Consider the following 25,331-nt stretch of genomic DNA (forward strand, 5'->3'; position numbering starts at 1 on the left):
GTTTGCCCTCCTGAACAGCGTCTGAGCGCCGTCCGAGCGACTACGTGACAGTTGTATATCCCCACACGCTGCCGCCGCCTTCACCGACCATTCCATTCTCTTTTTCCTCCTCTCCCCTTGACTGTTCGCGCGCTCCACCGCTGCATTTCTCTGCACAACACACATCAAGATGGCGCAATCAGGCTACTCCAACCCGCTGAAGAAGTTCAAGTAAGCCTGCCCGCTGCCCCGCTATTCCAGCTCATCTGCATCTGAACGCCAGCGGAGGCTAACTCGATCACAGGCTGGTGTTTTTGGGCGAACAGAGCGGTAGGCCTGCCTTTCCGCACACGCGTCGCCGGAGCTTTGCTCCCAGTCGCAATGGCTAACAACGCTTCTGCTGCAGTCGGCAAGACGTCCCTGATCACCCGCTTCATGTACGACTCGTTCGACAACACCTACCAGGCAACGATTGGTATCGATTTCTTGTCCAAGGTGCGTTCTCCCGAGCTCCTGGAGCTTTCCGACCGCATTCTCCTCGCAGAGACAGCTGACCAATTGCACCCCGCAGACCATGTACCTCGAGGACCGCACCGTCCGGTTACAGCTTTGGGACACGGCCGGTCAGGAGCGTTTCCGCAGCTTGATTCCCTCGTACATCCGCGATTCTAGTGTCGCCGTTGTCGTCTATGACATCTCCAGTAAACCTTTCCAAGACCCCCCACTATAGCCCGTGTCGTACCATCTACGGTTGCGCGGCGATTCGAGCTTTCGGAGGCTGACTGGACACACAACTTGTAGACCGCAAGTCCTTTGAGAACACACGGAAATGGGTCGATGACGTGCGCGGCGAACGCGGCAATGACGTGATCATTGTCTTGGTCGGCAACAAGACGGATTTGAACGACAAGAGGGAGGTTACGACGGCGCAGGGCGAAGAGGAGGCCAAGAAGAACAACCTCATGTTCATCGAGACCAGCGCGAAGCTCGGCCATAACGTGAAGACGCTTTTCAGACGCATTGCGCAGGCGCTGCCCGGCATGGAGGGCGAGAACCAGCAAAACCCAAGCCAGAGTCAGTTTCCCTTTCCTCAGACGGCTTCTTGGCAGAGTTTTACTGACCATTCGGCAGTGATCGACGTGAACGTCAACCCCAATCCGCCAGAGGAGGGCCAAGGATGCGCCTGCTAAACGAGCACTTCGGTTGCCTTTCCCGACCTCGACGATTACCTTCGGATTATTGTATAAACCGCAGCGGCGTGTTTATTTTGTAAATGCCCTCTCGCACCGCTTCCGGTCATGGGTGGGTCCATTGCGAGCATGGCGTTATAGGGACGGCCATGGATGCGGTAATATTGGGAGCACGCTGTATGATTAGAATGCCGACGAAAGATATTGCGTAATGAGAGCATGCGTCCAAGACACGACAAACTATTTCTTTTCTTTTTGGTATTCAAAGTAATGTGAAATAGCCACTAGTTTTGTGAATGCCGCCCGTGTCGATTGCGCCAGACCCTTTCCTACACAACGAATGCCTTCTATTCATTCAGTCCATCCATCCATCCGTAACGTCGCCATAGCCATCCCAGACTCCAGATAACCGCTTGGTATTTACAACAAACATGGTGTACAGCAGAGTTGGGATTGCTCAATTTTCCGTCTACACGCGCTTTCGCGCAACGCTTTTTGTTTACTTTTTACGAGCCAATTAGTCTCTTGAAGCGGGATATCCGCAACAGGAGAAGCGCGTTTACTCGTCAACGGCATTGTCGTTTCCGGGCTTGCCAATGGGTATCGACTTATCGTAGGCGATCATCTCGGCGAGGATGTCAAGAATGGGCTACGCAGGTTACATAAGCACTCTGTTTGCTGCCAAAAATGCGCGGGTTCAACACATACCTTGGGCACAGTCTTGTCGTAGATGTTGATCAGCTCCTTGGGTTGCGGGTAGACCTTGAGGGCCTTGTAGAAGCAGAGCGCCGCCTCGACGGGGTCCGATCCTGCTGGATGACGTAAAAAATATATTATCAGTGTGGCTGCCACCAGGATGTCGGTTGGACGGAGACGTTGAGCTTACCGTCCTGGGTCATCTGCTCGCCGTGGGCGACCTCCTGCATGAAGTAGCCCTCAACCTCCTCCGGGTCGCGCGGGAAGCCTTCCTCGTTGGAGCGGTCGACGGCCTCGCGGATCAATATCCTCTGCTGAGCAGCGCCGGCCTCAGCCTCCTCCTTGGCTGCGCGCGCCTGCTTCTTGGATTCGCGCTTCAGAGCCTTGCGGAAATCCGCATCGTTCCTCCGCTTGTAGTCGAAGTAGAAGGCGTAGGCAACGAGGCCGGTGACGACGGCGCCGACGCTGGCGACCACGATGGTCGAGGTCTTGACGGAGGGCGCGGTGGAAGACATGTCTGGTTTGAGCGACGGTGGGGAGAGGACGTAAGAATTTGCCGGATGTCTTATTTCGCGTAGAGGATGCGGGCGCGCGGCGATTTGCCGGATCGAGAAGTGCGATGGTCGATGGTGGTGTTCAATCTAGAAGCGCCGCTCGCGTCTGCTGGAGGTCAAGATTTGAAACTAACGACGCAATGCCCGATCCAACGCCCGCCGCAAAGTCCTGGCCGCACCACGCATCCCACCCGCCCGCGATCGCAGCTGACACCGTCTCCACAGAGAAGCTAGCCGCACGAAAGACCATTTGCACGCCAGTTAGCCTTTTGCTCCAGCTACTTCGGCAGCATATTCTGCTGCTGCTAGCCGAGATCCACACCCGACCGCGTCACTTGGGCGCTGCAGGCGGCCTGAGACTCAGGGCCGTGCGCGCCTTTCATTGTCCTTCCCCGAACTCCGTCCCGCCCGCCTCAGCCTCCGTGACGACAGCAAGCCCGTAACTCCAGGTCCCCCGCCCGCCACAAGCCCACCATCATGGATGAGAAGGAGAAGAGCAGGGGCATTTCGCTCCGCAAAAAGAAGAAGGACCGCCCCAAGATCAGTGCCCCCACGCAAATCAGCGGACCGCTGCCCGAGAACCTCCAGGGCCCAGCCATTCCAGACGAGTTTCGCCAGAAAGCACAGGCTGCAAGGGAACAAGCCGCTGCTGCCGCCGCCGCCGCTGCGGATGGGCAGAGTCCTGGCGGTCAGCCCTTGAATGTTCCTCGCGAACGCCCCCAGCCTCCTGCTGCTAGCGGAAAGACGTCGGACCTGGTCAAGAGGAGGTACTCAACGCGCTTCAACCAGCTGCCCAACGAAGGCCCTCCCGGCGGCCCTCCGCTTCCTGCCGTGCCCGGAATCCCGAAGCAGTTCGCGCCTCCGCCTCCCTCTGCAGACAGCAAACCTATCAGGACAGATGGACACGGGATCAAGGTGGACATTAAGGCACTCAGGGATCCCAGTCTCAGGCCCGAGCAGTGTACGTGGCATGTACAAAATGGCGTGGTACGATGCTAATTCTGAACAGATGTTGCTTCACTACTAGCTGATGCTTCGGAAGCCGACATCCAGAGATACCAGGAGGACTTACGCAAGGTCAAGAACCGTACCTCCTCGGACCTGCAACACAATGTCTACCAGAACCGTACCCAGTTTATCAAGATTAGTAAAGAGGCGGACAAGCTCAAGGGTGAGATGCGTACCCTTCGCGCTCTCATGTCTGACTTGACCAGCACGTTGGGCCAGGCCACGTCGTCTAGCTCGTTGAAATCACCCGATACTGGATCTTCACGCCGGAATGCCAACCGCAGCTCCGTAGCCAACCTCGAAGCTCTTTGGAACACGCACTTGCAGACACTATGGAAGAGGGTTGAGGGCTCGCAGAAATTCTTGCCTGCCATTCCCGGTCGCCACATTGTGTACGAGTCGGGACGCTGGGTAGAGCTCAATGCTGCTACTTGGAAGGTGCGGAGAAGGGTGCATCTCATTCTTCTCAACGATCACTTGCTCGTCGCTGCCGAGAAGAAGCGCACCGATGCGCCACCGAACTCTCGGGAAGCGAAGCAGGCACAGCAGCATACGCAACTTGTTGCCGTTCGCTGTTGGCCACTGCAAGACGTCCAGATGGTGGATCTGTCGACCAAAACAAATGCCGGGCGTGACCAAAGTGAGAAAAAGCGCGCTGCAGATTCGATCAACGTTCGTGTTGGAACAGAGTCTTTCACCTTTGCCAACCCGGGCAGTGACCAAGTTGAGAAGGTCACTCTGCTCTCGTCTTTCCGGAAGGCGATGGAGGACCTGCGCAAGAACTTGGAAGCTGAAACTGAAGAAAGGAGCAAGACTAATGACTCTGTCAACTACTACGCTACCCGAGACTTGAGCGTACTCAAGGAGCAAGACTTGCTCGAAGGGCTGGGTGAAAGTGCTTCCCAAAACCGGTCCAGCCTCTTTGTTGATGTTGATGGCAAGAGGCAGACGATTCGGTGGGTCGAGAGCCAACTCGATGAGCTGGACATCGACATTGCACTGCATCGTTTCGAAGCAGCTGTGGAGAAGGTTGATCGTCTTCGGCGAATATCCAAGAACATCAAGAGCAATGCTCTTGCACAAGAGATCTTCCTGCACAAGGTCAATGAACGAGCAGCGAAACTTGCAGGACTCTTGACCCGGCAGCTTCAGGAAACGCACAACTGGTCGACGGCAACAAAGAAGCACGTTGACTGGCTCATTCAACTGGGCTTCGAGGACCGAGCGCGAGAAGCTTACCTCGAGGCTCGCGGTAGCGTTATCAAGAAGCGGATTAGGTACGTTATTGACAACGAAAACATCTCCCTTACTCACGCTTTCATAGGCAATGCGTCTTCGACGGTGACCTTCACCAATACATCTATCAGATTTCCTTCATCTACTTTACGCTCATCCGCAACACGGTACTCACCTTCCAAAGCTGCTTCCAGGCCACTATGATGTCGGCCTGCGTCAAGTGGGCCAAGGACCACGTAGAAGACTTCAACAGCATTCTCTCCCGCCAGCTCAGCACAATCGACGATGACAGCGCCATGTGGACGGAATGCATGGAGCGCGCCAGGGAGCACGGATCGATGCTGTCGGACGTTGGGCTTGATTTCAAGGACCTGATTGGAAGGGGAGTTGGGTTGAGAGACTCCGGGATCGATTTCTCGACGGGTAGATACGCAGAGGATGGACCGACGGGGTTGGGGCTGAGCACTTAGAAGTCGTTGATTCTGCTGGTCGGATCTGAGCGGGCTCTGAAGGTGGGATAATGATGGGTCCTTTGGTGTTTTAGTTTGTGCGAGCGGGCGCGTTGGGGATTCGTGTGGACAGTGCAAGGCGTGTCAAGTTGTGCCTGCTACCGTTACTGTTGTATTTGTAGAGCAGTGCAGCAGAGAAATTATATCACTTTGGGTTTTTGGATTCTAAACACTCGCTCTGTGGCTGTCTGTGTCTATCAAAAGCGTGAAGCTGTAGCTGTGCGGTAGATCGAAGTATGTCAATGACAGGGTTGGTAATGCGCCTATCGGAGGGTTGCCGACAGGAGGGAGGCACGTGCGCATGGGAGCGCGCTTCGTCTCTTGCCGACGGCCATCCCAGACAGACCTCATCTCCATCTACAAATCGCTCGAAGCTTCAGCCACTGCCTCCGAATCTTCTGTCGTTACCCACCGCAAGCTTCAGCTCAGCGTTCCACGGCCCCGGTCAGTGTTTCTCGCTCAGGATCAATGCCCCGCCAATCCGCCACGCCATTGGCCGACGCCTGCGCGCGCGACAGCACTTGACCGATCATCCGAGACACCCGTCGCCGTCGCAAGTCGACCAAATGCCTAAATCTGCTTCTTCTGGCGCCCCCAAGGTGCAGAAGGTCTGCACCTTGTGGACCCATGATCACGGCGTTTCCCGCGAAGACGTCCTGTTCAACATTGACCGCTTCTCCGAGCTTGCAATTAGTCCAGGCAGCCTGGTGAAGATCGTGGCATTGAACCAGAACACATCCGTCCGTGATTTCCAAGAGCTGGCCCGAACCCCGTCTCAAGATGGCAGCCGTCGCATCAAGCTGGACACTCGCCGCGCCCCCTCCACGAGCGGCTTCTCGTCGAGGAAACCCCACGGCGGCTCCTTCACCTTGACCCTCGACGAGAACGGCCATCGCATCCAGGGCGGCCGCGATGTCGACCCGAGCAAGACTTACGTATTCCAAGCAAAAGCAATGGGCCCGGACCTGAAGACAAAATATCCCACCCTGCAAGTCTCCATTTCCGACCACATTGCCCGTAACTTTGGCTTTCGTAACCGCATGCAAGTAATGCTTTCTCCCGCTGAGCATGACTTGTACTCGGCCTCTCATGTTGAGATCAGTTTCCGTGACGAGTACTTGTCGCGCGCCGACATGTGGAGGTTTGCCATTGCTGAGCTCAGTGGCAAGACCGTCTACAAGGGCCAGAAGTTACTGTTCATGGGCACCATCAAGGCCACTGTCAAGAACGTCTTCGTCGACGGCCAAACAACCCATTCTGCCTACTTTTCCACAATGACGAAGCCCGTCTTTCGTAGTGAATCTGCTCGCTACGTACTGTTCCTTCAAATGTCAAAAGAAATGTGGAATTTCGACACTGAAGGATCAGGCGAGATCATGTTCAACAAGATCATCAACGGCTTCCTCCCTGACTTGTTCAAGCGGTGGCAGAGGCTGGACGCAAAGCACCTCATCACCATCATCATGTTCACACGCATGCAGTATGATCGAGGCTTTCTTCCCGATGGCACACAGGCGAATGGCCTGCCGTTCGATCCCGATGCAGCGGCTGGCTCCGCCACGAGGGATTTCTACCGCGTGGTAGTGAGTGAGATGGCTAGCTGTGACTGGATCAACATCCTCTACCAGCTCAAGAAAGAGTTTCGAAAGTTCCTCCGAGACGTCTCAGTCATGCCATTCTCACATCCAAAGAAAACAACGACAGGCTTGCAGGATGCCTTCGAGGGCGAGCCAGAAGCAGAGCCCGAGACCATCATTGCGGGAACGCCTCGAACGTCGGACAAGGGAAACATCCTGGAGGCCATCAACCTTGCCGCGCTGCAATACTCAAAAGATTACATCGACAGGGACCTTGTGAGGACCGGCATTTCGGTGATAGTCATCTCTCCAGGCAGTGGCATCTTTGAGGTGGACTACAACATGCTCAAGCTTACTACTGACATCTTACTTGGAAGCGGCATCGGCATCGATCTAGTTTGTTTGCAGCCAATGCCTTTACATTCCGTGCCTCTCTTCAAGTACCGCACTCCACGCCTGGCCACAGAGACCGATACGAAACTACAAAGAGTGGTTGAAACGGATGACGTCGGCTCTAAGTTCGATTTTGGTGCGGATGATGAGACGCCGCGCCAAACGTTCCCCAATTTTGGACCATCCCGGCACCCGAAGCACCGCGGCTCAACTTCCTTGGCAGCATCCCCTGCAAAACTCGGACTCGGAAGTTATCAATCACACCCTGCCTTGGACCCTGAACCAGGTGAATGGAGCTACGCAATGCCGCATTGGTTGGACATTTCCTACTGGAGTGGCTCGTCTGATGAGATCTTTGGTATGGAACAAGTGAATAAGCGAGGTAATCCCCAGGCGAGATCGCAAAGAAAATCCAAAGGCTTTTCATTGAGATGTCGCATGTACGAGCTTCAGATGATGGGTGTCATGGAGAACGAGATGAGCAATATTTCCCTACCGTACTTGCAGGAGAACCCCTTGTATCCTTGGTCGCTATTGGCTCCGGCTGATGACGGTCCGAACCGACGTAGTCACGAGAAAGACAGCTTGCTCATCTCTGCTTCGTCTTCCCCAGTGGAAACACGTACCATACATCGATCGCGTATGCATGGTTCGGATGAACACATGGCAATGCAGCGTGGTTGGATGGATGCCTATGATGATCACATCTTCCGCACTCTGGCTGACCGTAAGAAAACGGAAGAGAACGCGCGAAAAGACCGGCAAGAGAAGGAACTTGAAGCACGACATGTGCTGCGTAGCAACCGCTTCAGATACCCACCGAACGAATCCCTCCTCTCAGCATCGTTCAACAGCCAAGCTGAATCGGTGGTGAGCTCTGGTCGGCCTCCAAAATCCCCTTCATTTCTAAGAGGGAAAGAGAAAACGGACAGTTCGACAGACTCGCTGGACAAGGATCTGCGTAGTTCTCGAATCACGGTCAACAAGAGATTGAGCGTTGCTTCTAGAGCTACGCAGGACTTTTCCACAAGTCCAGTGGGTCGGGACATCCGCCACCCTCTCCTCATGGATCGAGCGAATACAGCTGCTCGGTTACCGCCTCGAAGCGTTCCAGCTGAATCTCTTCCTGAGGACGAGGACTCTCCAACGAAATTCGATGTTGACTCACGACCAATGACGCCGGAACGTGGACGAACGAAAGATGCTGTTAACGCAGGTTCAGACCGTTCCACAAACTCTAGTACCAATCCGCGCCCATCTAAGTGGCTTTCGAGGCACATCAGCTTCTCTGCATTCGGTTTTGGGCCGTCGAAAGCTGCTCCGAGTACTGAGGTCACAACAAGTAAGGTAGCCGCTGTGGGGACATTGAGCAAAATCGCGCCAAGTACTTCCGTGGCCAAGAAGCCGTCGCAGCTCAGCGTGTTGTCCACAGCGCTTAAAGGGAGTGATGCTCATGACCCGAAAAGAGCGACCGAGCCCATTGAAATCTCGAAAAAACCATCCATAAGTGAGGCTTCCCAATCGAGCGTACGCGTTGGCTCCGGTACACCGAAAGGTCGATTTGAAGACAAGGCCCTGTCCACTTCACACGCCACAACAGACATCAAAGACCCCGGCTCGCTCTTCCTACTTGCTGGTTCCAAAACTCTGCTTGACCAGGTGGGACCCAAGATTAACCTGTCCTCGAGTGGGGACAGACAAGAAATACCGAGGACCTTATCGCCAACCAATTTCCTGGCGCCGTGGATGGTCCTCGTAAATCCTTGTAATCCGAGGAAAAACAATCTCAGCCTTGCGGGCCAGTTCCGGCGCTGGCATCATGTTTTCCCTCGCCCTCTGAAGGCAACATCAATCAAGTGGAAGTCGCTTTGTTCGCCAGCGGCCGTGCCGTTGACAAATGATTTTTTCCCCAGCGCGGAACAGCTCGCCACGGAGTATAACGAGAACCCATACAGAATCATTCAAAATGACGAAGAGGAACTGTACGCTACGCCTAAGAGCCGAGAGAATCTCATCAGGGAGCTTGTGGCTTTCCGGCTTGCTCATGGGTTCCAGATCATCATTGGCTCCTCGGTATCGGAATTCACCGGGAAGCCCGAACAGGACATAGCCAACATCTTTGCACGAGACTACATGCTTGAGGCCGGGGCATCCATTTTCATGTCTCTTGGAAGTACCATCCACCAGTTGGTCTGCGTAAGTGCCGGGGAGGTCGAGGTCAAAAGGTTCCACAGGAAACCGGCGGCGGAAATTGCGTCATCGGACAGAGCAAAGCCGCCGTTCACATACCAACCGCTGATCCGAACGGCTCTTGACGAGAAGTACGAGTTCCAGGAGTTCCCGTTGAAGAACCCCCGGGACGAATACAACTGGAACTTCATAGACAGCTACTTGGCTGGCTACGAGCAAGATTTCTCCGACACTCTCCGGTTCTGGCGAGCTCGCTTCGTCCTCATCCCGGTAGATATCCCACCAAATCCGCGTCGACACTTGTCAATGCTCGCCGAAGATTCGGACGAGGAGATTCGGTTGGAGGGCATTCGAAAACTCACGCAGATCTGGCAGAAGTGGAGATATGTTCCGCCTGAAGAGAGACAATATCAGGCGGCAGTACGCATGAGCAAGGATGCAAACCCGCTGGCCATTGAATATCAAACAAGGGATCCGTCCGCGGTCGTTGCTGCTGGTCCGGACGGAACGATCCTAGCAGAAGGAACGACCGACGCCTTTTCGACGGCGCTCTTTGCAGGAAATGAGCAGTACAATCGTTCGAATTACGACATTACGAAGCTTGCCGCGGACTTGCAGGGGGAGAAGGGCATCCCAATGACTGACAGGAGATGGCATTTCAAGCTCCATCTCAGCTGTTTTCTCGGCTTCGACTTGACCACTTGGCTGCTGCAGAATTTCCGGGACATCAACACCAGAGAGCAGGCAGTGGAGCTCGGCAATGAGATCATGGGCAAGGGGCTGTTCCACCATGTCACACGGAAGCATCCTTTCCGTGATGGTAATTTCTTCTTCCAAATCTCGACAGAATACAGAGCACCCCGATCGGAGACCAAAAGTTGGCTTGCAGGTCTCAGCACCCGTCGCTCTGACAAATCGTCGGTTCCATCGACTCCTTCGACCACCGAGGCGAGACCAATGTCCATTGCTTCGTCCAGCTCAGTCCCCAGGTCAAGACCAACCACTGCAACCTCAGACAATGGAGACAAGACACCCACGCGGATGGGCAGTCCACGCAAACAGGCAGTCTTAAGCAATGTCATGCGCATCGACGTCGACAACCGAAAGAGGTCTTATAGACCCGAAGTCGTCAACCTTCACTATGATCGGCTGCACAACCCAGACAACTGCTATCACATCCGCATCGAGTGGATGAACGTCACGGCAAAGCTGATCGAAGACGCCATCAACACTTGGGCGACTAGCGTGGAGAAGTATGGACTGAGGCTCGTGGAGCTGCCTTTAGCTGAAGCATCACACATGGGAGACTCGCACCCATTTCGCGCGCCTTACATAGTGCGTCTGGCGTGCCAGCCACCAAAGGGAGCCCCGCAACAGCAGTACTTCGACTCGACGTCGTTCGGGCCGCAGCGGCATACCGATAGGTTCGTCTACCACAAAGCCATCTTGAAAAAACTCAACTTTGTGCTCGACATGGAGTCGGCGGCCTCCTTTCCGGCCGACGTCGACGTCACGTATTCGTGGGGCAAGCCAGACTACAACCACACGCAGTTCATCCACAAGACCGGCGTCGTACTAGCGCAAATCACCGACGACGGCGACTTCTTGCTGCTGGCGAACCGGCTGTGCAACAACCGCGGCGCCTTCGGCATCGGCCTCACCCGCGACGGCAAGCTGTCGTCTGCGGCGGACGGCACAGCAGCAGGAGGAGGAGGTGGTGGTGATCAGCAGCAACAGCCACTGCCGCAACGCCGCGAGCCCACCCCCATCTTCGCACTCCAAAACCCCACGCAGAACGTGCGCTCGCCGTTCGCGTCGCCGCTCATGCGCCCCACGCCCGACACGCTCATCAGCGCCGCGCTGCTGAACTCGAACCAGCGCCTCGGCGGCGGCAGCTCGGACGGCAAGGGCGGCTTCAAGACGGCGGAGCAGATCAAGGACGAGATCGAGTCCCTCTGCTACGACGAGCGCGCGCTGCGCCTCTTCTACGCCGAGTTCGCGGCCGCCGAGCAGCACCTCCAGCAGACGACCAACAACAGCGACCGCGGCAGCATCCACCTCAAGCGCCGCAACAACAGCGGCGCCTCGCCCAGCCCGCGCATCTCGGCGTCGTCGTCGGCCATGATGAACGTCGTCAGCAGCCCCCGGATGACGCCGACCGTCGTGCTCGACTCGCACATCCCCAGCCTGGGCCTGCCGCCGAACCTCACCGCGCCGGCGCCGGGTAGCGGCGGCTCCGGCTCGACGGCGGCGCAGGCGCCCGCGGTGTCGGTGTCGGTGGGGAGCAGCGGTAATGGGAGAGAGGTGTCTCCCGGAGCGCCGTCGCTGGCGCATCCGCCGCCGCCGAGTCTAGGCTCGTCCACGCCTGCTGTAGGGCCGCATCTTCGGGCTCCGTCGTCGTCGGCGGCTTCGTCGCCGGCGCCGACGCTGTTGGATGCCGGTGGCTCGACGCCCGCGTCGGTGAGCAGTAGTGGTGTCAATGGTAATGTTGCTAATAATGGTGGTGGTGGTGGGGGAGTCGGATCGGGAGGTGGGTTTTTTGGGACCGTCACTACTATTACTGGAGGGACGGCGGCGTCCCATTCGAGGAACGCTACGCGATCGTCGGAGAATGGGGATGTTAGTCAGTAGTACCTAGTATGGTAGTGATGGTTAGCTTGGCTAGGTTTTGTTTTTTTGGCTCTATCGACGGGCCGGGGATGCGGCGGCGCTAAAGAAACAAGAATGATCCCAGAAGGAGCTGAAAACGCATGTGGGTGATAGCCGCTCCTTCCCTGGTTTTCTATTTTTTTTTCTTTCACTGAAGGATGATGGCGAATATACCAAGTGATGTAGCTCGGATGAACCCGGCATGAAGGCTTCTTGGATGAAACAATTTCGATGGGCGGCCGTGTGTTTGAACATCACCCGCACTAGGCTCGTTACAGCATCACTTGAAATAGCGTCTCACAAGCTTTGAAGCTTGAGCTTACATATCTTTTTACTCTCGTAGCCGTGCCTCCTTAGCATAGCTTACCGTTCGGACCGTTACCGTAGCAGAAGCAGACGGACGCAGGTAGAGCCGGCGCCGGATCGAGGTACAATACACGGCTGCAAGGAATGGGCGTCAGCTAGAGACGCATGTCGGCAAAACGGGTGGCCTGAGATGCTGTGGTTGTCGTGTGTTTTCGACACGGGGATGTTGTGTGGCCCCTCGCAACACGTTCATGCGAGGAAGAAGCATGTCTGGCGTGGAATGGGAGGGACATGATCCTTGAACGCGTCGAAATGAAGGGCGGGAACGAGTGGTCAGCGTTGGCTCTGTCCGCGATGCAGCAAGTAGTGAGTAGCGACCTTAGTGCATGCAGCTTTCTTTCTGAGAGGCCAGAAAAGGTGGAGCGTCGGCATCATCGCTTTTCCCCGCCGTTTCGTCGGCCACGTAGGGTGGCAGTCTGGTATCAAGTTTTTTTTTCTTTTTTTTCGGCATGGGGCGGGGGTCTCTTGCATTTCTTCCCGTCACCAGATCTCGGTCGATTTGTTTTGCATGAAGAAGGGCTGTTTCTGCCCCGGGTGTCGGAAAATGGCTTGCTGGCGATGGGCGCAGCGCGAGTCGATATGCGAGCGCGCGGGGCAGAAGCGCGGGGTACTCCGGCCGCCGGGCGGTCGGGCTGCTCGAGCTGAATAATGGATCATTCCGGCTCGCTGGGAAGCAGACGACGGCCTTCGGCAGCGACGACGAGAGCCATGTCGGTACTCGGTGCTCGCTATCAGAGCTCAGCTCCGATGCTCGATTGATGCCCTTGTGCCCTCGGGCTTCCCAGAACATACATACGTCAGCGCTCGATAAGCGGTAGGGTAGCACTCGGGGCGCTGGCAGCTACCTCCGTCTGGACTTCTGATGACTCGATCGGATTACGACGGCCTGCTGCCGCGACACGGCCGGCTCTGCTGCCAGCTGCTTTTCCGCTGCGCGGCCTGGACCCTGAGAGCCCGGCAGCGAATAGCGGCGGCCGCGCCTCGCGTGCTTGCTGCGGTGCCCCTGCCACACTCCGACCGGGAAACGGACGCCTGCGCCCGGCTCGTCAGCATCCCATCAGCGGACCAGGACCAGGACCAGCCATCGCTCCGACGAAGGTACAGCACGCATCACGCGTCGGATGTCATGCTTGTTCTGTAGGCTCTTTTGTGCTGCGTGGGCGCAAGCGATGACTCGGCCGCCCCGGCCATGGCCGTGGGAGACATGTGCTGCCTGTTTTGGCTGCTCCATGCTCACCTGGACCCGACTGACGTTGCAGCCTGCTACTCGCTGGCACCGTGCCGGCGCGAGCGCGGTGGCCATCACATGAATGCTCGGCGAGGCTTGGTTGCGGGCGCTGGGTGGACGTCGTGCCTGTAAGACGGATGGGAGTCATCAGACGGGATGGATGGAACCCCGGGCGGGAGAGATACCGGCAGTGCTGGCGCTGGGTGCGGCTGCGGATTGGCTCCGCACCGCCCACGCTCCTGTGCCACAGCCGGTCTCTCGGGACGCACCTGGGCTTGTTGGAAAGCAACTCCTCCAAGGCCCGATGATGCGTGATGGCCCTTCTCCCCAATCACTTCCATCACATCCACGTCGAGGCTCGGGCCGGCCAGTCAGCGCGCAGCCATCGCGCCGTTCCGGGCCTGCGCCAGCCCTCACCACACCTCGCGCCGATAATAATACCTAGTTGGCCGCGACTCACCGGCAGCTCAGCCGCGCGCGGCTCGTCCGCATGCGAAGGTGCTGCATGGTGGCTGACGGCACCCATGCACAGCGCCCTATTTCGGGGCGAGGTGGTCGACGACGAGGCGATCTGCCCCGAGCCTGTGATTGCTGACGCCGGTGCAACGGTCAGCCACGGCGGCGTGGCTGCGAGGTATATGGGCGACGCACACCGCACCCGCGTGGTGTTCGTACGCACCCATCTGCCCATCGCGGACCTTGCGCGTCGGCACGCCACACGCGCGCGCGCAAAGCCAGGAAGGGCTGGAAGGCATGCCATCACGGCCTCCTAGTCCACCCCTACACGTACCCGCTTCGGCCACCGCATTCCGCTGCGCGCCCGGCAGCCGACACTGCGCCAGTCAGCACCCGCTCCCGCCAGCGCCCCTGACGCCTGCTGCATCCCTTCCCACTCCTCTCGCGCGCGCGCTGGGCAAACGGCCGCCGCTTCAGGCTAAAACGGGCGGCGGACGCTTTCTCGAACCTGGCGAGCGAGGGAAATGAGCGTTGGGCGATCGCCGCAACGACATCATCGGGCAGCCCAGCGTAGGGCGCGACAGGGCGAGATTGATTGCGGCGCGCAGCTAGGCACGCTTTCCCCGTTGGCATCGTCGTTTGTGGCTGCTCTAGGTTGTCGGGTAGGAAGGCCGTGTCGAGCTTGGACCGCACACCGCCTCTTGGTTCGTGCGAGTGCAGGTAAATCCACGCTCTCGACGCCGCCCACCACGCGAGCAAAGCATTGCTTCAAAGCCGCGCTCCTCCCTTCCCACCGCCCGGCATACGACCGCAGCCCGGCCTCCGCGCCTGCAATCGCAGCCCTCACCCTCCCCCCGACCGTCCTCGCGCCTCCCATCTAGCCCGGCACGCCAGCCCTCACCGGCCGCGGCCACCACCCCAGCGCTCGCGCCGTGCCGCCCTGGCCACCTGCTCTAAGCCCTCACCACCGCGCGCCCTCGTGCCTCACGCTGCTCGTGCGAGCTCCGCCCCGAGTCGTGGCCATGAGCCAGTGCCAGCCGTCTGCCCCAGACATCCGAGTCCAGGCCGCAGGCTAGCCATTGATATTTCCACCACCCGCCTTCCCTCTTCCATGGAGACGTCCGCCGCCGTCGCCCCGCCAGACGAACGACGACGATGCTCGGCCAGCTGCTCCATTCCTTCAACCCCTCCCGCCGCGGCACCCCGCGCCAGTCCAGCAACCTCATAGAGTCCGTCACCGAGGACTCCCACACCCGCAACCTCCTCTTCCCCGACGCCCACGCTCTCTACCAGTCCGACTCGCAGCAGTCTTTCCCGCACATCTTCTCCACCGGCAGCCCCGCCGGCGGCCCTCCCAACGATGGCACCCAGGCCGGCATTGACCTCGACCAACACCGCGACTTCCGGATCATAATCGCCCAGGATGAGGCGGGTGCAACCCCGCGGACTGTCCTCTTCGACTCGAAGCCGGGCAGCGGGAGTGCCGATTCGCCTTCGGGCGTCTCCGAGCGGAGGGCGAGCCGAATGTTTGGGCCCAGTGGAGGCGTTGGTGGGCCCATGTCGCCGGGTCAGGCGCCGGGTTCATCCTCTGCCTTCACGCCTGGCCATGGCAGGAGATCCTCGCTCGCCGCCCAGGGCTCGGTGCCTCAGTCGCCCACCGTCAGTGCGTTCCAACGCGCCCGCACACGAGGAGCCTCGATATCCAACATGCAATCGTTTGAGGAGAGCGCGCAGAATGCTAGGTTGCGAGAGTCGGACGAAATAGTGAGGACTTGCTTGGATTGTATGTTTGGTTCGGCACCAATGGCGTACCGCGGACCCAGCAATAAGCTTCACATCATCCCAATGGAACCGCGGGCGTCCGAGAGACACGTTACCAGTCCTCCGCTCCACGAGGGATTCGGCTCGTTGGGAAGATCACCCGGCCGGACGAAGAGCCGATTGGCGACGTCATACACCCCTTCGAACATCCCACCGGAGCCCCTACCATCCACGGCAGAAGCTTCACAGAAGGAAGTCCGCCGGCGGACCATTCTCATCACCCGCCTCTTCTCCGTTTCTCCGCCGGATGAGGTTGAAATGCCGGACCCTTCAACTTCAAATTCTACAACCCCTACTCCCGGAAGTTCGACATCAAAAAATAGTAGCTATCCCTTCCCCCAGGTTGCGACCAATGGTTCTTCTCACTATTCCGGGAGGAGAAGCACAAGGCCGTGCAGAACGCCCATGTATGCTATTGGGATCATTCTGCACCTTCCGGTCTCAACGCCGCCCGCTCGTTCCACCTCCAACAGGGCAGGATCGAAATCTAACGGCGGCCAGGATTCACTTGGTTCTTCCTTCGACTCGGAGCGCCGTTCGGGCTGGGCCTTTGTGGATGCTACGTTCGGCGTAGATTCGTTGCTCTCGCTATCCGGCAACAGCGACGTTGATGACCGGGTAGATGTCATTGGACAGCATTGGGATGTCATCGTTCGCACGCTGACGAGCCTCCAATTTCTCGTTCAGGAAAAGATCATGGATCTGTTCAAGGCCGCTGAACAGTCAACTCCGCAGCCTCAGCTTCCGAGTCGGACTCATGGATCTACCAGAAGCTCGCACCGAGAACCAATGATGCCCCCTCGTCGTATGCTGAAGTTGCAGCCGCTTGCACTGTTGTTTGATCCCGACGTCAAAGCGGCTGTGGAAAACGCTGCTGATCGAGTAGTCCGTGGGATGAAAGTTCCTCGGGTCGTCACTGGCCAAGGTAGATGGGGTGTTTGGCGCGAAGAAGCTCGATGGCTCGGGCGTTGGGCCGGTGGAAGAGAGCAAAATTTCTTCCTCTTCAACCTGCTCACTGCGTTCTTGGGTACACATACGGAGTGGTTGAACATCTTGGGACCGAAATCATACCGAACAAAGTACCGGGAGCAGCAGCGTAACATCGCCGGCGAAGATATCACTATTGCAAGTCGGACGATTATCATTTCACCAGACAAGATGGCTGCGAGACGTTTGATCTTTCTGCTGTCGAACTTCCTTCCGGCTTCCAACCACGGTCTCTTGGATGGCGCATCGCCAATGCGCCCCAGCACTTCGACCTCACTGCGAGGGTATTCTCAGTCACCCCCGAATGCGGCGGGATTGGCGAGACAACAATCCCTTAGGCGCACAATCAACAGAAAGGGGCACAAGAGCTATCCAAACATGAGCGCCTTGAATACCACAAAGGGGAGCAATCCTGACCTACCTGAGGACACGGCAGAAGAAAAGGAAGAGAGACGCCCTCCATCTCGATCGGCACCTCACTCACGGCGACCATCTCAAGTCCATTCTGTCAGATCGATAAACCACACCGGCTTGGCGATTCCATCCATGGTTGAGGATCCTGCGGTGCGCAAGGGAAGCACGACCACTACTTCCACTGTCACCCCCGACACGGCGGTTCCTGTCGCGCATTTCGCTGTTCATCGGCACAACTCAGGTTCGCAATCCTCCAACGAAACACGCCCACCGAGCAGTGGCAGTCTCGCCTCGGTCAATCTAAGGCATACTCTACACCGTACCGGAAGCACCACCGGCGGTCCCAGCAATGATTCCTCGTCATCCAGCAAATGGGGGAGCTTCATGAATTTCTGGGGCAGCGGCGGGCGCCGTGAAAACTCGTCTGATCACAGTGACATACTGCAGTCCACCGACGACGGTGTTAGCATTGAGAGATTCGGCTACAGACGGACACACAACCATTCCGCAAGCAAGCTTGAGAACATGGTCCAAGAGCTCCAGGTCGATGATTTCGATCAAGCAGACTCGGAAGACTATGAGGCAGCTACCAACGCGGAGCAGAGCCCCATGTCTTCCGGTGCACCACACAGCGCGGCCCGTGCCATCCCTGCCCGCTCCAAGCATCTCGACTCCCCACTGAAACTTTCTGTCAACGAGAACGATGGCGTCATCGACGTGGACATTGCTCTTCCTGGCTTCGGGTCACCGGTTCAGTCTCCTCTGCTTCCCGCGCTTGGTAATTCCGTGGGGAGCCTTGAAGGTTCGACGTTCGGACCATCCTTTTGCTCGTCAGCTATATCTCTGGACAGCCAACCTCCGGTCAACGTCGCCGGCTGGCTTGCGCGCTATCACCAGGACTTCGCTCTCCAAGGTGTCCAACCGTACGTGGATTTGGAGAAGGATGTACGGAAGTCAATGAGTGCTGAGCCGACCCCTGTTGCTGCTGTCACTACTCCCACTCTGGAGGGCGGCCCGCAGGAAAAGTGGGTGCACGTCTGCACCGCACTGATTGCCGATGCGAGGACTTTTACGATCAAGAGGCTGCACCTTGAGCGCAAGGTTAGGTTGATTCCTATTCCGAGTCAACCAGCCATCACTCCCGGAATCACCGCACAGACGCCGGGGCCGCAAAGTCTGCCGAAGAGTCAATATGGCAATCCGTATACCAATGGCTCAAGCTTGATGCCAGCGGTCCCCATGACGGAGCTGCATTTGGAGGAGAAATTCATCGAAGAGACGGTCATGGACCTTGACGAGACATTGGCCGATGCTTTGGAGAAGGGTATCGCGTCTAGCGGTGTTAGCACACCTGCCCTCACGTCAAGCACGTCTTCGATCGCGCCGGCAACTGCTACCCCAACTCAACGCACTTCTCAACTTCTGGATAAGAACCACACGCCGCAGACAAGGACCCGTCTTCAGGAACAAGAACAAGATGAGGACGTCAGCCCGAAGAAGCAGCCACCCGCCTCTTCTTCTGTCGCCACCTCTACTACCGTCTCCACCACGGCGTCGGCATCGTCTTCACGCTCGTCTTCCCGCCGAGGCCGCAACAACGGTGTCCGCATCAACACGCAACAGGAGGTTAGCGATGCTGCGAGCACGATCACAACGCTCGACAACATGCCGCGCGGCAACCAGGAATGCAAGTCACTCGTTCTCGGGGCGCTGGATTCAATAGTACGCAGCGTGGCGGCGGAGCGTAGTGGCAACTTCATGCCTTCGCGGGCTGGAAAAGACGTCACGTCTTCGACAAACCGGCCCACGGCAGCCGCGAAGCAGACCAAGCGACGCGGCACCAGGAGCTCGGTTGCAGAGAGTCTGCACAAGGAGAGCACCCTCAGAGAGGGCATCAGAGGATGGTTGGCGCAGGTCGAAGATGGAAATTGACGATGAGAAGATGGATGAACAGAAGAATGGATTGGGGCGGTTCTGACAGAGCATCAGGACCGTTTCCGTGTACTACTATGACCTTGTCTTTTTCCTTCTTCCTCACCTTCTCCTGGTTTCTCCCGCTCTTCTTTTCACCATACACTGTGATTTTATGTACGATCAATCGGGCTGCGGGCTTCGCCGGGGTTGCTGCTGCTGCTGCTGCTGCTGCTGCGTTCAAGCGGGCGCGGGAATTTTTTGTCCCTTAGATCTGCTCTCTTTTTATTTTCCTATTTTTTTATTATTCTCCTATTATCTGGGGTTTAGGCGTTTTCATCATCAGATACTCCTGGGTTTTATACTCTTTCAAGTCACTGCATATATTTGGGTGGGCGAATTGCTTTTCTTTTTTATCTAGGCGGGAATGATGACTGGATGGATGATGAGAAAGCTTGACTACATGAAGGGTGACGAATGGGGAGAGGTATTCTGGGAATTTGGGGTTTTGCGGGTAGCAGTCGGCTGCGTTGGGAGCGATTGAGGAAGTTGCAAGAGTATCTGGAGGCCCTGAACGGGATAGAATGGACTTGATGATTGACTTTTAGCTCGTTTTTCTCGCATGCGTGTGCGTGTACCTTGCGATAATGCTTGCGCTTTTGAATGTGCGTGGAGCGCAATAGATGATGGATATATCTCGGTAGTCCTTGAGTCGTGTAGTGCATCAACGCTGTCACATCCATTTCCCTCCAATTCGAGGTTCGGGAAAGATTGCTCCCTTGAGATGATGATGACGATCCCTCGTCTCGAGGGTCTCGTGTATAATGCTTCACCCAATATGCAGTTACTTGACTCTGTTTACATTCTGTGAGAAAGCAATAGGCTGTTCTTTGCTTGCTTCCCTGTCTCATTGGCGGATTTTCCCTACGAATTCCAAGCCATAGTGACTGCAAAGATAGGCAAGCTGGAATTACACCTTCACTTCAACCTTTCGGCATAGACAGCTGAAGCAACTGCCCAGATGACAGTGCAAAAGTATAGAAGGATCCGAATGAATTCTTCAATTAACGCGAGGGGCAGTCAGAGGAGCCATCCGAGGAATACCTACCCGGCGAAACGCCACTGGCGGCCCCGCACCTGCCTGATGATCTCCCGAGTCTCGATTCGCGTCGTCTCTGCTTCAACACCACCGTGACGGTCATCGCAACCAGACCATGCCAGATGCCGAAGAACGCCGAGCCCGCCGAGCCCGCACCCGCAAACCCCGCGGCCGAGGCCTAAGGACTCGCACAGGCTGGTGAGCCGCGTTACCATGCCTGAAGCTTCGTCTCTCACCCCGCCTGCAGCATCACCTGTCGGAAGCGTCACGTCAAGTGCGACGAGGCCAATGTCCCGTGCGGCCCTTGCGCCAAAAGGGGACATGAATGCGTGTACGGAGAGCCCACGCCCTTGCAACCGCGGAAAGGAAGCCAGCCGTCCCCCGTTGACGCCAACCAGCCCATCCTGCGGACCGAAGCCGCTCCCGAGAACACCTGCTGCGATTTTCCCTTCCCAGATTTTCCCCAGCCTGGTGTAGACGACGGCGTCAACATTGGTGAATCGCCTGGCAGCTCCGTCGGCTCTGCTCGACCAGCTGTCAGCACCGCTACCGCGGGTTGGTTCGGCTTGCTGCTCGACGATGCGGCGCTTGAGCTTGAAGGCAACTCCAGTCAGACCGTTCCGCTCCTGGACCCCGAGCTGTTCGGTAATGATGCCAACACTCTCTCGCAGCAGCTTCCAATCCTTTCTCCTTCGCGGCAAAACGCTCTCACCGAGCACCGCCCATGGCGATGCTCGGAGCAGATCCAGCTCTCGCCAAACGAATGTCTGCTCTTTGATAATTTCGTCCGGCGGGTCGGCCGGTGGCTGGACTTGTTCGACCAGGAAGACCATTTTTCAACTCTTGTGCCCCGTCTTGCAGTACGCCTTTCGTTGCTGGGTTTTCCGTCGTGTATCGCTGCTGATTCCCTTGCTAGATGTACAACATCGGCCTCATGAATGCTATCCTGGCATTGTCCGTCCGACATATTTCCCTGAATCCTCATGTCGCACCAGATGTCCACCACGAAAGAGCGGTTGCGCTCAAATACTACTACGAAACACTTCACTACTTACACAAAGCAATGCAATTTGACTGTTTCAAAACGAGCTTAGAGCTGCTCGCCACCTCGCTCATCGTCTCCACTTACGAGATGCTCGACGGCTCACGCCCTGACTGGGAGCGCCACTTGAAGGGCGTCTTCTGGATCCAACGCTCCCAAATCATCCACGGAGACTCGGGAGGACTAAAACAAGCCAACTGGTGGGCTTGGCTGTGCCAGGATGTCTGGGCTGCCTTTCGAGAGAAGCGCAAGGTCTTCAGCTTTTGGAAGCATCCTAGGACCTTCGACCAGCTCAACGAGCACGAGCTCGCCTGTCGTGCCGTCTACACTTTTGCCAAGGCCGTCAACTTCTGCTCCAAGGAGGAGACGGAGACGGAGCAGGATTCCGTCCACGGAAAGATTGCAAAGGCGGACGCGCTGGTCAGGATGTTGGACGAGTGGCAGAGCCTGCTGACGCTCAAGTTTTCCCCCTTGCCGACCGCGAGTGGAACTGAATCTGACGTTTTCCCGTCGATATGGATATACCCTTCCTGTTTCGGTGAAAGCCTTCGAAATCGGTCTACTTGAAACTGTGCTAACCCCTCTTTTAGCTGTAGCTGTGCAGCTAAACAATGCTGCTCGTATATTGATTGATCTTCATCGACCGTTTCTTGGAGGTTTGAGTGGGTACGTGCACAAGCAGAAAGAGATGATGAAATGTGCCGAGACAATTTGCGGTATTGCAAGGCCTTTGACCGATGATGCCGCCTCCTTGATGTCGTCTCAATGTCTGTATATCGGTACGCCGCCCCCTTCCACCCATGTCTTCCCTTCTGCTGTTGACAGACTTTCCAGCTGGATTGGTCGTCCAAGATACAAAGCAACAGGAAGCCATCCTTGATCTCATCAACGAATGCCGACTTCGCACTGGTTGGCCAATCAAGCCGCTCGGGGAGGAACTTCAGGCCCTTTGGAGCATGCCTTGATCTAACATCCTCTAAGCTTTTCCAGCCGAACCACAATGCCGCATCCATTCCATGGTGAGCGAGACGACCTTTTCTGTGCCCTCCTCCATCAGGACCGTTTGCGGGATCTTCCCCGCCTGAGCCGCCACGTGGTTGGAATAGTCATCCAGGACCAACCTGTTAACGTTGATCTTGGAAACGCCCGCTGCGATACACTTCTTCATCAACTCGGGCTCGAAGCCGTTCGTCCCGTGCAGCGCTATGTGGACCTTCCCCTTCGCCAGAGACACCAGGGTATCCAGCCTTTCCGCGGGCAAAAACCAAAAAAAAAATCAGCATCACTTTCTCTCTCTCTCTCCGCAACAGGGGGAACACAATCCTTCCTCTCACCTTCCAAAATCCAGCCTCGGCCCCGCCGGGCCATACTCGCCATGCACGTTGCCCACCGCCGGCGCCAGCACATCCACGCCCGTCGCCACGAAATCCGCCACCTCCCCCTCCGTCGTCATGCTCCCCTCCAAGCCCGCCGTGTCCGCGACCCCATCCTCGCCGCCCTCGATCCTGCCGGGCTCCGCCTCGGTCGCGATCCGCCGCTCGTGACAGTACGCCACCAGCTCGCGCGTCTTGGCCAGGTTCTCGTCCCGGTCGAAGCGCGACATGTCCACCATGATGCTGTCGAACGGCAGCTCGTCGGCCGCGCGCCGGATCAGCGCCTCGTCCTGCGCGTGGTCGAGGTGGATCGCGATGGGGACCGGCTCGGCGCCGGCGGGCGCCAGCTGCCTGATGGCGTCGGCGGCGGCGCGGACGAGGACCCCGTCGCTGTAGGTGATGGCCCAGGGGAAGAACTGGAGGATCAGCGGCGAGCGCGCGCGGACGGCGGCGCGGACGAGGCCGAGGATCTGTTCGGTGTTGTAGGCGATGGCGGCGAGGACGCCGTAGCGGCCGGCTTCGGCGGCGCGGAGGATCTGGAGGGTGCGGTTGCTGGTTTTCCAGGAGGTGGACATGGTGGTGTGAGGGTCGCTGCTGCCGCTAGTGCTCATGGAAATGCTGTGGGGAGCAAGTCAGGGTGCCAATTGGGGTGGAGGAGGAGTTGGGGGGATTTTTGGCGTGCTGTTTTGTGCCCTCGAAACGAGCTGGACGGTAAGTTGGTGTCTCTTTCATGACGGCTGGTTTTGGGCCTTTTTATCATCAGACGTCTGACGTAGCTCCGAGAGCAAACATAGCCCAAGAAACCCCAGAAAGCGGGGCAATGCTCGCGGAAAAGAGGGAGCGGGGCGGATTTGGACTCCCCCGCGGTTTGATTGGTGGGGGACTGTCTATGCCCCGAGCCGGAGGCCCGCGCCCTCGTAACGAGGCGCCATTCTGACTACCACCCCTCCACGTCGTAGCTCCCCCGCCTTACGTAGTGCCTGTATATTTATTTAGTTTTTTCCGCATGGAGTGAACAAGCAGTGTCGCTATAACTCGTTTCTTTTCCATACCAGTATACCACACGACGTATCAGTAAAATCTCCAACTCGCCATCCATCATGTCTGCCACCACTCCTCAAACCAAGATACAGCTTGAGGGCAAGGTCATTGCGAGTAGGTCTTGAACTCATGAGCTTCTGGTTATCCCCGCACCACCACTTCCAGACCAATCCCTTCTATCTTGTTCACCAACCAAAAAATAAAAAATAAAAAAATGACCACGCTCCTCCCGCCCCACTCTTCCCAACCAACCATGCCAAACAAAACCCACCTCCCCCCAAAAACCAAACAAGAAACTGAAAGAAAAAATCCCCCAGTCACCGGCGCAAACCGAGGCATCGGCCTCGGCGTCGCCGAATGCTGCCTCGACAACGGCGCCCAACGCGTCTACTCGATCGACATCTCGAGCGAGCCCGGCGAGGACTTCGCCGCCGTCGCGAGCAGGTACCCCGACCGCCTTTTCGCGGTCCACGCCGACGTCACCAAGGAAGCGAGCGTCCAGGAGGCCGTGGACGAGATTGTGCAGAGCGCCGGCGCCCTGCACGGCATGGTGGTGAATGCGGGGAGGACGAAGCACAAGGCGGCGCTGGACTTTACCGAGGAGGAGGTGTTGGAGTTGTTTGGGGTCAATGTGAGTGGTGGTTGGTTTTGTGCTTTTCCCGGCCGTATATATGTATGTACATGCCTCACCGACTGACACGCGCCCCCTCCAAACAGCTCTTCGGCGCCTTCTACTGCGCCCGCGTCGCCGCCCGCACCTTCCTCAAGCTCAACATCAAAGGCTCCATCGTCTTCACCGCATCCATGGCGTCCTACCGCCCCAACAAGGTAGGTACCAACCAACCACCCTTCCCTTCCCCCTCCCCCTCCCCCGCACATCACTAACACCCCCCACCCACCACACAGCGCGTCCCCTCCGCCCCCTACGGCGCCTCCAAGGCCGGCGTGCGCAACATGACGCACACGCTCGCCATGGAGTGGGCGCCGCACGGCATCCGCGTCAACTCGGTGTCCCCCGGGCTGGTCGAGACGGCCATGACGTACTGGGTGCCGCGGCAGGAGGACTGGGACACGCAGCTGCGCTACTACGGCGGCATGCCGCGGCTCGCCCACGTGCGCGAGCTCGGCGGCGCGTACGTCTATCTCCTCAGCGACGCCGCGAGCTACACGACGAGCATCGATGTGCCCGTGAATGGGGTTGTGGGGATTTGTTGAGTGGGGAGAGGGGTTGTCGTTGCGAATGTTGTTGGTGGGCCGGGGGAATATGAGATGTGCCCGTTTGGCGTTTTTTTTTTTTTTTGGGAATTGCAAGGTTAGGCTTTTAAGAAGAGGAAATTAACAGAATGGTGTTTGGAGAAGCCTATGAAGCTGCTACCGAGATCTTATGTTGCCTGATTATTATTCAACAGTTGTTCTGATACCAGGATATATTGGGCTTTGGTTGTCTGCAGACAAACAAATTTCGTAGTTTTAGTCCAGAATGTTGCCACGGTAAGCACATGTGCCTCACACTGCATTAATAGATATTGAAGATGCTCTTTCACTGATCTGGAACGAATGCGAGTGGGTGAAAGGTCGTGCAAGCTTCGTTTGCATCCTTCTTGGAAAATGC

General features: G+C 57.3%; 8 protein-coding genes across 8 annotated transcripts; 6 read left to right on the top strand and 2 right to left on the bottom strand.

Annotated features, from left to right (window-relative positions):
• Positions 1-169: 169 nt before the first annotated feature.
• BKCO1_1000411 (gtp-binding protein ryh1) lies at positions 170-1,169 on the top strand (the record flags this gene model as incomplete). Its single annotated transcript, XM_020269806.1, has 6 exons — positions 170-210; positions 284-309; positions 386-474; positions 551-680; positions 781-1,053; positions 1,111-1,169. 6 exons carry the CDS (start codon positions 170-172, stop codon positions 1,167-1,169), a joined length of 618 nt encoding a protein of 205 aa, XP_020135076.1.
• Positions 1,170-1,728: 559 nt separating this feature from the next.
• On the bottom strand, positions 1,729-2,380 carry BKCO1_1000412 (mitochondrial import receptor subunit; the record flags this gene model as incomplete). The annotated part of the gene is made up of 3 exons (XM_020269807.1): positions 1,729-1,818; positions 1,878-1,978; positions 2,056-2,380. The coding sequence occupies 3 exons, from the start codon at positions 2,378-2,380 to the stop codon at positions 1,729-1,731; spliced, it is 516 nt and encodes a 171-aa protein (XP_020135079.1).
• A 516-nt stretch (positions 2,381-2,896) lies between these two features.
• BKCO1_1000413 (exocyst complex component exo84) lies at positions 2,897-5,133 on the top strand (the record flags this gene model as incomplete). The annotated part of the gene is made up of 3 exons (XM_020269808.1): positions 2,897-3,380; positions 3,429-4,704; positions 4,752-5,133. The coding sequence occupies 3 exons, from the start codon at positions 2,897-2,899 to the stop codon at positions 5,131-5,133; spliced, it is 2,142 nt and encodes a 713-aa protein (XP_020135078.1).
• Positions 5,134-5,738: 605 nt separating this feature from the next.
• BKCO1_1000414 (vacuolar membrane-associated protein iml1) lies at positions 5,739-11,963 on the top strand (the record flags this gene model as incomplete). The annotated part of the gene is made up of 1 exon (XM_020269809.1): positions 5,739-11,963. One exon carries the CDS (start codon positions 5,739-5,741, stop codon positions 11,961-11,963), a length of 6,225 nt encoding a protein of 2,074 aa, XP_020135073.1.
• Positions 11,964-15,186: 3,223 nt separating this feature from the next.
• On the top strand, positions 15,187-19,185 carry BKCO1_1000415 (uncharacterized protein; the record flags this gene model as incomplete). Its single annotated transcript, XM_020269810.1, has 1 exon — positions 15,187-19,185. The coding sequence occupies one exon, from the start codon at positions 15,187-15,189 to the stop codon at positions 19,183-19,185; it is 3,999 nt and encodes a 1,332-aa protein (XP_020135072.1).
• A 1,193-nt stretch (positions 19,186-20,378) lies between these two features.
• On the top strand, positions 20,379-22,270 carry BKCO1_1000416 (zn 2cys6 transcription factor; the record flags this gene model as incomplete). Its single annotated transcript, XM_020269811.1, has 5 exons — positions 20,379-20,461; positions 20,511-21,123; positions 21,180-21,843; positions 21,896-22,084; positions 22,140-22,270. 5 exons carry the CDS (start codon positions 20,379-20,381, stop codon positions 22,268-22,270), a joined length of 1,680 nt encoding a protein of 559 aa, XP_020135075.1.
• An 11-nt stretch (positions 22,271-22,281) lies between these two features.
• BKCO1_1000417 (tagatose-diphosphate aldolase) lies at positions 22,282-23,253 on the bottom strand (the record flags this gene model as incomplete). The annotated part of the gene is made up of 2 exons (XM_020269812.1): positions 22,282-22,552; positions 22,640-23,253. The coding sequence occupies 2 exons, from the start codon at positions 23,251-23,253 to the stop codon at positions 22,282-22,284; spliced, it is 885 nt and encodes a 294-aa protein (XP_020135074.1).
• Positions 23,254-23,778: 525 nt separating this feature from the next.
• Positions 23,779-24,934, top strand: BKCO1_1000418 (3-oxoacyl-(acyl-carrier-protein) reductase 2; the record flags this gene model as incomplete). The annotated part of the gene is made up of 4 exons (XM_020269813.1): positions 23,779-23,833; positions 24,037-24,350; positions 24,437-24,547; positions 24,626-24,934. 4 exons carry the CDS (start codon positions 23,779-23,781, stop codon positions 24,932-24,934), a joined length of 789 nt encoding a protein of 262 aa, XP_020135071.1.
• Positions 24,935-25,331: the final 397 nt, after the last annotated feature.

This window comes from Diplodia corticola (genome assembly GCF_001883845.1).
Source record: "Diplodia corticola strain CBS 112549 chromosome Unknown scaffold1, whole genome shotgun sequence".
NCBI lineage: Eukaryota > Fungi > Ascomycota > Dothideomycetes > Botryosphaeriales > Botryosphaeriaceae > Diplodia > Diplodia corticola.